Genomic DNA, 12751 nt, shown 5'->3' with positions numbered 1-12751 from the left:
CTCCCTCCCTCCAGAGCATACTCCTTCCCAACCCCTGGCAACCACTAATCTATTCCCCACTTCTATAATTTTGTCACTTGAAGAATATTATATAAATGGAATCATGCTGTATATAATCTTTTGGTATTGGCTTTTTTACTCAGTGTAATTCACTGGAGATTTATTCAGGCTGTTGTGTATCAGTAATTCATTCCATTTTATTATATTTATAATGTTCCATAGGATGGGTATACCACAGTTTGTTTCATCGTTCCCCTGTTGAAGGACATCTAGATTATTTCCAGTGTTTGACTGTTACAAATGTCCATAGTAGCTTTATTTGTATACAGATTGTGTGAACATATGTTTTCTTTTTTCTGGATTAAATGACCAGGAGAGCAATTGTTGGGTCATTTCATAGTTGCATATTTCGTTTTATAAAATGCCAAACTGTTTACTGGAGTTGCTGTACCATTTTACATTCCCAGTAGCAAGGTATGAGGGATCCAGTTTCTCTGCATCCTCTCCAGCGTCTGAGATTATCATTATTTTTTGTTTGTTTTAGCCATCCTGGGACCTGTATAGTGGTATCTCGTGATTTTAATTTGTGTTTCCCTAGTGACTAATGATGTTAAACATCTTTTCATATGCTTTTCTACCATGTATCCTTTTCAGTGAAATGGCTGTTCATGTCTTTTGCCCATTTTCTAATTGAATTGTTTGGGTTTTTTTTTACTGTTGAGTTTTGAGAGTTTATTATATATTATACATACTAGTCCTTTGTCAGATGTACGGTTTGCAAATATTTTCTCATGGTCTATGGCTTGTCTTTTCATCCTCTTAACAGGGTCTTTTGCAGATAAACATTTAAAATTTAGGGGAAGTTCAATTTATCAGTTTTCCTTTTATGGACCATGTTTTGGTGTCAAATCTATAAACACTGCCTGGGACTTAATCCTGAAGATTTTCTCTTTTTTTCTGGAAGCTTTATAGTTTCTATTTTGAGTTAATTTGATCTAGTTTGAGTTAATTTTTTATCATGGTAAAATACATATAACATAAAATTTACCATTTTGAAGTGTATGATTCAGTGGCCTTAAGTACATTCACAGTGCTGTATAGCCATCACCACTATCTAGATCCAGAACTTTTTCATCATCTCAGACAGAAACCCAGTACCCATTAAGCAGTCACTCCCCATTTCTGCCCCCCGCACAACCCAGCCCCTGGCAACCATCAGTCTGCTTTCGGTACCATGGATTTGCCTGTTCTGGATATTTCATATAAATGAAATCGTATAATATGTGTGGCCTTTTGTGTCTGGCTTCTTTCACTTAGCTGATGTTTTTGAGGTTCATTCATGTTGTAGATGTATCCGTGCTTCACTTCTTTTATGGATATATATTCCATTATGTGGCAGCACCATATTTATTGTTTATCCATTCATCAGTTGATGGACACTTGGGTTGTTTCCACCTTTTGGCTCTTGTGAATAGTGCAGCTATGAACATTTCACGTACAAGTTTTTGTTTGAATACCTGTCTTCAGTTCTTTTGGGTTAATATTTAGAAGTGAGTTAATTTTTTAATAAGGTATAAGACTTAGGTTGAGGTTCTCTTTCTCTTTTTGTTTTTTCTTTGCCTATGGATGTACACTTTCTTCACCATTTTTTTTGAGGAGGCTCTCTTGCAAGGGCCATTTTAAAGAATATTGTAAAGCTTTTGGAGAATCACTAGAATTTCTGTATGTATACAGTAATTTTGAAGAAAAGCAAAAGAATTTGAAATGGAGCATTGTAAAGATAGTTTGGTGGGTTTTACTGGGGTTTTCTTTATATTATATTTGTGAAAGTTTAAGCTTGGATGTTTCTATTACAGACAAAGCAATTGTATTTTCTATGTATTGAGGTGATGAGGGAAAGAGAAAACAAGTGAGCCACGAATAGTTTTATCCCATGGATGACAGGAAGCCATTTAAGGTTATAAGAAAGACAGACATAATCAGATCAAATTAAAAGATGAAATTTAAGAACGACAACTCTTGGTAGGATGGAATAAGGGCTCTGGTCAGGCAAGACTGACACAAATGTGTAGAAAGGTTTTCACACCCGGTTTAAGTGAACTCACATGCATTTTCTGTGGCATTTCTGACTTAGAAGCTTGAAAAACAACTTGAGAAAAATCAGCCTCAGGCGAATAAAACTGGCACCGTTTTACATATACTGCTTATGACTTGTTAGTTTTTGTTGAATTTTTTTAAGCTCAAGGACCTAAAATCTTACTCCTGAAACTAGCTTGAGGAGAAAACTTCTATTTAAAGAAGTCTACTTAGCTGCTATCTTTAGGGGCCTATTAATATTGTTATTTTCCTTAGACTACTTTATTCCCCTGCTCCCAGAAAAGAATATTTTAACATTAGTGGGTGAAATAGGCTTGATTTCCTAGTCTTAGTAAAACCACTGAACTTTATTACAAAATACTATGAAAAAACTTCTGGGTCAACTTTTTAGTGAAGGAGAATAGAGTGTATGCATTAATAAGTAGTGATTACTAGAGTAATCATTAAGTGTAAAGTTTTCACTTTGGCAACCCAATTTTTCACTTGATATTGTTCAAAATTCTGAGAAATGGTAGGAAATTACTACTTGGCTTGCATTATCAGTCTGTTAGTAAGTTTTCATTGCCTTCTAAGCAAGTGTGAAATTCACCTGTTTCTTTAAAACTCATGTAACTTTTTATTATAACAATAATGTATTTAAATGCTTTAAGTTACCTGTAGGACTGATTTTTAACCAAATCTTTAAGCAATTGCTTCTGTAAGATGTGCTGTTTATCCCGTTGCTAACTTTATTCCCTGGCATATTGCTGTTTCCCTGGGCCTGTACCTTCCTTGGTGTAAGAAAATGTTATGTTCTCTAGGAAGCTTCCCCTTATGATGGGTAGAGTCCTTTTCACTGGGTTATAGAAACCTCTGAACTACTCTAGGAGCTCCCAGAAGGATTTGATTCAACATTCCAGCCATACCTTTAGTACAAAGCCTGGCACATAGTAGATGCTCAATAAATATTTTGGAAGGAAGGAAGGAGGACCTCTGACATATATTTATATACAGCACGTTAGTTAACTGTGGCCCATTTCTCATTATTTCAGACTAATTTAGGATTTCTCTCTAAGCATAGAAACCACTTATTTTTATATTGTATAAGCAAATTTGTTAGGTTGAGTAAAAAGTCTTTTCCTTTTGGTATGCTAATCTTCCAGAATGGTATTTGGTGATATGTGTCTTATGGGTAACTATATAATTGAGATATAATTGACATAACATTGTATATGTTTAAGGTATACAATGTGATGATTTGATACATGTATAGTGAAATACCATAATAAGGTTAGTTAACACAGCCTTACATCACATACTTATTTTGTTGTTGTTATGGTGAGAACATTAAAGTTCTACTTTCATAACAGCTTTCAAATATATAATACAGTATTGTTACTATAGTCATCCTGCTGTACCTTAGGTCCCTGGAACTTATAACTGAAAGTTTGTACCCTTTGACCTACATCTCCCCATTACCCCCACCCCTCAGCCCTTGGCAACCACCGTTCTACTCTGTTTCTATAAGTCTGATGTTTTAAATTCTACATATAAGTGATATCATATGGTATTTCTCTTTGTTTTATATGACTTACTTGACTTAGCATAATGCCATCAAGGTCCATCCATGTTGTTGCAAGTGGCAGAATTGCCTTCTTTTTTATGGCTGAGTAATATTTCATTGTGTGTGTGTATCACATTTTCTTTACCCATCTGTCTGTGGATGGACACTTAGGTTGTTTGCATGTCTTGGTTGTTGTAAATAATGCTTAAAGCTTCCCTTATTTTTTTTCTGAATTCTGTTTATTTCAGATAATCTTGTGGATCCTAAGTTTTTTCCAGGCTTGAAATAACACTTCGGTCTATAGTATTTGGTATGTAAAATTGCAAATAATCAGTTGTTGCTTATGATTGGCTTAAAAATCTGTGTAAAGCTCTTAGTGTTGAGTATCTAGGTATAGAAGAGCACCAAAATGGCAAACTAGTGTTCTTATTTCTATGTCCTTCTTATAAATTCTCAATTCTTATTCCAAGTACATAAAACTTTGAAACTTCTTGTATTAAAAAGCCATGCTAAATAATGAGCTTTTTTTAAAAAAAAAATTTATTGATGTATAGTTGATTTACAATGTTGTGTTAATTTCTATTGTACAGCAAAGTGATTCAGTTGTACATATATATACATTCTTTCTCATATTCTTTTCCATTATGGTTTATCACAGGACATTGAATACAGTTCCCTGTGCTATACAGTAGGACCTTGTTGTTTATCCATTTTATATATAATAGTTTGCATCTGCTAATCCCAAACTCCTAATCCATCCCTCCCCCACCCCTCTCCCCCTTGGCAACCACAAGTCTGCTCAATAATGAGCTTTTGAAGTTTTAAAAAGGTCTGAGTGTTTTGAGTCATTTCTAATCCTATTTCCCCTTTTTGGTGTCATTTCCTCAATTTTGACAGATTCTATAAACTCTGAATTGTTTAATATTTAGGACAGAATGTCGACTAAAAGGCTCAAAATTTTGTAGCCCTCTTATGTTTTATGATATGTTTCATTGTAAGTGGACTAGGAGACAGAAATTGTGACTTTGAATGTTGCCTGTGACACAAGCAGTGTGATTTTTGGCAGGATGCTTAACCCCCTGAACCTCCAGATTATTAACCTCTATCTCATTGTGTAGTTGCAAAGGTAAAATAAGGTAGAAAGGTGTAAGAGCATGGTATAAACCATATAAAGTGTTACACGTATACAATACGTTCTTTTATTGTTAAAATGGGTGGTTAGATATATTTTCCTCTTTACCTTACTCATCTAAAAATGCATTCATCAAGAGTTCTTTAAACTCTAAGCTTTTACTTATCAATGTTTCTATTATCGGTTTCTTAAACCAGTGCTGGGACAACAAAATGAAACTACTACAACAGTTCCTTGCTTTTTGCTGTGTTTTAATAAAATTAGTTTATAAGCATCAGCAAATTCAGTTAGACATAAGCTTATTATCTAACTCTGTTCCTCCATTAGGCTAAACAGAGCTTTTTGCGGTTGAGGAATAGGTTAAAATCCAACTGAAAGCAATATTTGTGGAATTTCTTTTTTAAAAATGACTTATTCATAGCCAGTGACCTAGTGTGGTAAACTAAACAGAATTGATTTCTTTATTAATTGATGTCCCATTTATTGAGTACCCACTTAGTCTGTACTTGGCCAGAGCAGCATGACATTTACTAATATATGTGAGTTTGTTTGTTTGCTTTTTAAAAAACTTTCATTCTCCTTGAAATTTTTATCTGCTAGCAGTTCAAATGACCTATTATAAAAAGCTTCTAAGAAAACTACGTTCCAAAGATTGATTAGACCTTTAGACTGCTGATAACCCAGCTGGATATGAAAAAAAGCTTCTTACAGTTGGTGCTCTGTGCACCACATTTTTGGTTAATAGCAAGATGATGATAAATACCATAGGCTAGGGTTTCCTTGGTGGTGCAGTGGTTAAGAATCCACTTGCCAATGCAGGAGACACGGGTTCGAGCCCTGGTCCAGGAAGATCCCACATGCCGCTGAGCAACTAAGCCCGTGCACCACAACTACTGAGCCTGTGCTCTAGAGCCTTTGAGCCACAGCTACTGAAACCCCTGCGCCTAGAGCCCGTGCACCACAACGAAGAGTAGCCCCCGCTCGCCACAACTAGAGAAAGCCCACACACAGCAACAAAGACCCAAGGCAGCCATAAATACATACATACATACATACATAAAATACCATAGGCTAGTGCCAGTCTAATAACAGTGTAGCAAAACCTAATTTTTGGAAGAATATAATATGTCCAGGATCATTCCATTAATAGTGGATGTTATACAAAAAGAAGAAAAAATGGCCATTTATCCTGTGGAGAACACATATAATGATCAGATATTCATTCTTTAGTGGAGTGTTTTCTCCCAATTTTTAAATTAATGAATTAAGATGTGGAAGACTCAGTTATAGAAAAGTTCATTTTTCACATTTCCTTCACTGATTAGTTGCTTTCTAGTCATAAAATCAGAATTTCATTAAAGCCATATGATATAAAGTGTTTTTAACCATATTTCATGAATTTTTGGGGTAGTACACTAAAATAATTTAGGTAGCTTTTAGAATGTTCTGCATGAGATTGTTGTTGGCAAGTAAAAGAAAACAGTTTTAACATTATTTTGCAAAAATTATTTAACAGAATAAGTTTACATTTCCAGGACCAGAATTAATGCAAGAATGTTTAATGTCTTGCAATGAGTTTGCTTGGGCTGAGTCAAGGCAGCTTTAGAAATGAATTCTATCAGAGAAAACTATTATTAGAGACAAATATAGTAACCTCACTGGTTGTTATTGTGTTTAAAAGATGAGATCAGGTATCTCTGGTCTTTATCAGGAATTCAGATCCCTAAGAAAAAAGGTGGCCCTTGCCTTTTCCCTTCTGGATCTACCTAGAAACTATTCTGCTGAGAAGGAATCCAAGGCTGTGAAGAATCTTCAGAGTTTCAAGTCCACAGATATTTCTCTCCCCTTAGTTTTCTACATAAATAGAAAAGGAATACTTGGAATTTTTCACATTTAATTTCCCTTATTATGAAGTGATTCTTCTTACTAGGCAAATAATCCGTTGAATAAATACCATTTTGTAGTTAGAATGTTTTTTTCTGTTACCCAGTCATTTATATTGAACAGGTTGCATTTGTTACCACCTGTAGAGAAAATTGTGTTAAGCAAAGCCGTCTTTACAATTCTTATTTAAAATTTGTTTCCTTTTATTCTTCCTTGTTGCACATTTTTTGCACTTTCTACATTCAGTTCAAAAGAACAACTATGTAAAGGGATACACTAATCAGTGGTGTCCTGTTCTCTTGATTTAGGCTTCTGCCAAATCACATCTAAAAGTTAGAGGAAGCATTCCTTCAGTGTGCAGTGACTGTTACTCTCTGCTAGGTCAGTGATACTCTAAGTGTGGTCCAGGATCCAGTGCCAGTCTGCAGACTGCAGTCCGTGACAAGTACAGAATATAATATTACGCATTTAGAAACTTCATGCAGTTTGACATTGCCGTGACATCTAAATGCATTATTTTGTATTTTACAAAAATACTGGTTTACGGCAAATTGGAGAAGGTCCTTCACCACAGACAATCTGAGAAGCACTGGGTTAGATGACTTCATCAACTTCTAGCACAAGCCATCACAGCCTGGGGCTGGGGATGGATGTTAAATAACTGTCCTGTTGATCTAGCTACAGTTGGTTGATTAGGTGCTCAGCTGTAGCAAAGCCCAAATGAATTTGTTTCCCTGGCATAAAGTCAAGGGTTATCCTAAGTGTCAGTAATAATTAAATGAATCAGCTGTTCCTGTGGTTTCTGAACGGCTTTTTATTTTTTCTTACTTGGATTTGAAGCACTATCTGCTAAAGTTATATAGTCTGGCAACCTTAATAATTCCTACATTTTCCCTGGAACTTGAAAAGCTTACAACTGTGTTTCTCTCATGTGTTAATAAACTAAAACTACATTCACTGTAAAATACTGATCATTAAATATGGCCAGAGTTTGGTCTAACGTAAAAGCATGAGTAAGAGAGGAAAGAGAATCTCCACTAACAGTAATCACTAATTGTGAAAATTTGCTGTCTTAGGTGTGGCATTTTACTTTCAGATATTTTGATCGTTGCTTCTTTAAAAAATTCATATAGCAGTTGACGACATTATTATAATTGAACCACAAGTTGCCACTAGCTCTGAAAATATCAATTTCCAATTTAGCATTGTAATCTAAGATATTTTTATCTTAATAAAAAATTGTTCTAATATTTTTTGAAAAGCTACTTTTTAAAGAAAGTTGCCACTGTTACTCTGAGGGCAAAAAAAAAAGTGCTGCATGACCTGTGTAAAATTTGAATTTAATAATGAATTTATTATGAATGTCCTACTTTGTGTTTATTAATGCAGATAGCAAGGAGAATTGGCAGACTTGAAGCATGAGTTCCGATGCTAGCCAAGGCGTGGTCACTACTTCTCCTCCTCCCAGCGTGCCTCACAAAGAGAGGTATTTTGACCGCATCAATGAAAATGACCCAGAATACATAAGGGAGAGGAACATGTCTCCTGATCTACGGCAAGACTTCAATATGATGGAGCAGAGGAAACGAGTTACTCAGATCTTGCAAAGTCCGGTGAGTCAAAATAATTTGAAGGCTATAATTTTTCTTCCTCTTTGGAAACCTTGATACAGTGATACTCTCAGGTTAGAAGAGGGGTGGAGGAAGAGTGACTAGTTGTCCCCAGTCTTTCAGAGGCAAAATAAGCACCTAATTTATAAATTTAATTTGCAAGGCTTTAATAATAAACTGGTATCGTCTTGGTAGGATAAACTTTCTTGAGTGATTTCTGAGTGTAATGTTTCATTAAAGGAGGACAAAATATGCTACTGAACTCAAGGATTCCCATTACAGACTGAATATCTGTGAAGAAAATAAAGGTATGAGTGAAGTGTTAGGAACCAAGAAATAGATACACCCCATGAACATACTTTCTTCTTCCTTTGGGTATCTTGACACTCAGAGCAGCATAGGAAGACTTAAGGTTCGTGAGGATGTCTGTGATTTGGCAGCCTAATGTTACATACACCTAATGTAGGCACACATATATGCATATGCACCAAACTAACTAGATTAAACATGGATTCTAACCTTAACTCAAGCTGAAAATTCTGTCTGCACAGTAATATCCAGACTTTGTAAATCATATTCAAGTGATTTGTTAAGTTTCTTACAAACCTTTAGTGGAATTGTAAAGGTCACATATAAGTTTTAGAAAATGAGTGAACAGCTTGATTTAACATGCAAAATGAATTCATAGCTTTATGTATAATGAAGATCATGGGCCCCTTAAGACAGAGTTCAGCATACATAGACACACGATGCCCAGGTTGGGGTTCTATTAGATTTCCAACTTAGGTACTAAAATAAACACCAAGACATAGAACTGCCTGAGGTGGCCCTGGTGAATCATTTTTGTTGTGCCCTTGTGGATTTAATCACAGAGGCTGAGTCCAAAGCCAAAGGGGAATTCCATTCCTGAGTAATTCTTATATATCAGTGGCCTAGATAAAAGCAAGTACAAGTTATAAAAGCAAGGCAAGCTTTGAGGAATTTAAGTATAGCTTAAATGTAAAGCTATCCTTTAAGTAAACCCTTAAAGAAACCTCTTCCCAATGAAAAGGAGACTAACCAGAAAAGTCATCATGAGGGACTAAATGTTCAGTGCCTTCTTTTATGCAGACTAGTTTCTATGTTTATAAATACTTGAAGAGCATGCTAATTATATAGATATATTTCCTTCTATAAAGAAACTCCACTTTGAAGAACAAACTCATTAGCCAAAGGATTATGGTAATATATAGAATAAAGTAACTGAAAGAATGAGATGAAGTTCAGATTTTGTTCAAGATTATTAAATATTGAGATTTCTTTGGGAAGTGCTCCAAAGAGGATCATTCAATTCTAACTAAAGTTTAAAAGGAAAAAGTACCGGGGCTTCCCTGGTGGCGCAGTGGTTGAGAGTCCGCCTGCCGATGCAGGGGACACGGGTTCGTGCCCCGGTCTGGGAAGATCCCACATGCCGCAGAGTGGCTGGGCCCATGAGCCATGGCCGCTGAGCCTGCGCATCCGGAGCCTGTGCTCTGCAACGGGAGATGCCACAACAGTGAGAGGCCAGCGTACAGCCAAAAAAAAAAGGAAAAAGTACCCAACTACATTTCTATGCCAGGGTTTTTTTAAAATAATTTCTCCACTAAACTAATGACAGTATAACAGGAGATTACCTAATGTTTTTACTTGTGTATTGCTACTTGTAGATTGGCTTAAAAGTATCAATTTTACTTATGCCCAGGGGAATTTAATGAAAGAATGGGAAAGGGCAGGTATATAGATTGTCATTTCCATGTTCATATAGCAAGAGTGATAATTTTTAGCCCAGAGAGAAACAAAGAAAATTTAAAAGAATTGTGGATTGATCATTTTTTCCCTAGATCTTTGCTAGTGAATTTAAAATCTTGTTTGTGAAAGACTTGGAAAAGTGTATACATTTTGTCTTTCTGCCATGTTTTAGGACAATGGCTTTCAAATTTCTTTTAATACAACAAACTTTTCACCACAGGAAATGATACATGGTGGCCTGTATTGCTAAATAACAAAACCTAGCAGCTTAAAACAACAAGCTTTTATTAGCTTGTCATTTCTGTGGGTCAGGAATTGAGGAGCAGCTTAGCTGAGTGGATCTGGCTTAAGGTCTCTCATAAAGTTGCAGTCAAGACATCAGTCAAGGATGCTGCATCTGAAGGCTTGACTGGGGTGGAAGTTTCTGATCTTAAGATGGGTCACTCACATGACTGTCAGCAAAAGGCTACAGTTCCTTGCCACATGGACCTTAAACCTGAGGCTGTCTGAGTGTTCTCCCCCAGAGGAAGTATCTGAGAGCAAGGAGGAGCCTGCAGTTCCTTTTATGACCTAATCTCAGAAATTAAACACCATCACTTCCACCATATTTATTAGTTAGAAGTGAGTCACTAAGTTCAGCCCATACTCAAGGGGAGAGGAATTAAGCTCCACCTTTTGAGGGGAGGATTGTCCACTCTCTGATGACAATTTATTTTAAAAGTATCACAGTCTGCCACAATTTATTTACCTTCCTTCCACATGCAAAATACACTCACCATCTCCTCCTTCCACATGCAGAATACACTCACCATCTCCTAACACCCCTGCAAAAGTTTCATCCTATTACAACATTAGCCTGAATCCAGAATATCATCATCTAAATATGGTCCAGGTATAGATGATACTCCTCAAGTGTAATTTCTTAAGTACAATTCCTCTCAATCTATAGACCGGAGAACGAAAGAGACAAGTTATCTGCCCCACACACACCCAGTGGTGGGACAGGCAAAGATAACTGCTACAGACATTCCTGTTCAAAAAGGGAGAAAATTGGGAGTACAAAGTAGTCACTGGTCCATAGCAATTCTGAAATTCACCTGGGCAAATGTTTGGCAGTTCCCTTGATGAAGATTCCGTCCTTCTACTTAGTAGGAATGAGTCTCCCTAGTTCTTGGCTCTGCCCTCTGAGCTTTTGGTTCCACTTGTAGAGGTCTTAGAGTTCAAAGACCTCTTTTCTTTTTGTACTCTCTTTGTTTCTTTAAGTCCAAGCTTGTAATGTTTCTGTGAATATAATTTTCTTAAAACCTTTGTGTGTCTCCTGTGAATTTTGGGGTTCACTCTGTTGGACAAAACCCATAACCAATAAAGATCAAAATCAAAGGTATTACTAATTCATGTTCGTAAGAAACAAATTTGTAATCCTTCTGTTTTAATTGCTGAGTTCATTTGGGAAGAAAGGAAATCAGGAGAAAAACTAATAAAAGCAAAGTATAATGCTTTTTTTTAAAGCACTTACTATGTACCAGGCACCTATTATGTACCAAATCCTATTTAATCCTCAAAACAACTCAATCAAAGAAGTATTACTATCCCTAGTTTACAGTGGAATAAACTGAAACTTAGAGGCATTAAATAACTTGCAGAAGTTTTTACAAGCTTAGTTAAATGGTGGGGTCTGGATGTAAACTCCAAAGCTCACACCCTTACGCACTAGGCTGTACCACTTAAAGCATTCAATAACTATGAAAAAATTCCACTCATATATTATTGTTTCATTCTTCTTGAAATTCTCTTGCTCAAGTTAATTCAACCCAACTCAAGAAGAGTTTCGAATCATAAGACATTTTGGTGTCTGTAAATTTGGATAACAAACTTGACACCTTATTGCCTTGAGCTGAGAAAATAAGAGCAATTTGTCTCATCCTAACTCCAAGTTATTACTTCTTTCTAGGAATTTCGCACACTTTTGTCATTTTTTTTTTAATTTAAGAAAGTATTTGTCTTAGAGATTAAGAGCTGGCGAGTAAACTTGTTTAGCTAGAGATTTTGTTAATGCACTCAGGAGAATCCATAAGTTTTCTTTGACCAATATATTCCTCATATATATGTCTCTGATGACATATATATGATTGCCCTTGTCTCGGAATGAAGTGTCCAGGGCAAACTGTTAGAATTAAATGATGGACCTCATCAAAGTTAAAGAATCATGTAAGTTGAAAACTAATAGCGCATTGTGCATAGTAGATATTTAGTAAATTCTGAATACATGGATGGATGGATATATGAATAGCTGAATGGGCTTTGAGTCATTAAACACTTGAATGTTGTCCAACAAGCTCCTACTGAACTTGACTGCTTAAATGACAATCAGTTGGTGGGTTTCAGAAAAAGAATGAACGTTCTTAAGCCATATCACTATAAGAAGCAATTTAGACTTGTTAACAGAAGTGTGCAATGTTACTCTGAAAGATAGGACGACAGGAGTGTAGGTGGTGATTGCTCAGGCACATGACACACTAACATTTCTTAATAAAAGGGCAGTGTGTCATGCTTCAAACTTATTTTAAAGATAGGAGAAACTTCAAAGCCATATACATGTTAGAATCTCACTGTAATCAAGGCCTAAAATGTTAACAGATCACCTCAGTTAGAATAGTTGGTCAAAATTACCATGGTTTATCTGGTCACTTCAGAAGTTTCAGACACAAGTATTCTTCA

The 12751-nt window shown here is 35.9% G+C and overlaps 1 protein-coding gene across 10 annotated transcripts in view; it reads left to right on the top strand.

The window, feature by feature from the left end:
• ADD3 (adducin 3) overlaps positions 1-12751 on the top strand; it is a 125579-nt gene that overhangs the window by 89939 nt on the left and 22889 nt on the right. For 7 of the 10 annotated variants that reach the window (XM_030842534.3, XM_060285942.2, XM_030842532.3 and 4 more), the window contains one exon: positions 8046-8269. In XM_030842534.3, coding sequence (XP_030698394.1) covers positions 8075-8269 — 195 coding nt within the window. In that variant the 5' untranslated portion in view covers positions 8046-8074. Of the gene's footprint in view, positions 1-3888; positions 3951-8045; positions 8270-12751 lie in introns of all 10 variants that reach the window. The other 3 variants (XM_060285940.2, XM_030842531.3, XM_060285941.2) reach the window with 1 other exon arrangement.

This window comes from Globicephala melas, chromosome 16, assembly GCF_963455315.2.
Source record: "Globicephala melas chromosome 16, mGloMel1.2, whole genome shotgun sequence".
NCBI classification, from domain to species: Eukaryota; Metazoa; Chordata; class Mammalia; order Artiodactyla; family Delphinidae; genus Globicephala; species Globicephala melas.
This window is presented reverse-complemented; position numbering and strand designations above follow the sequence as displayed.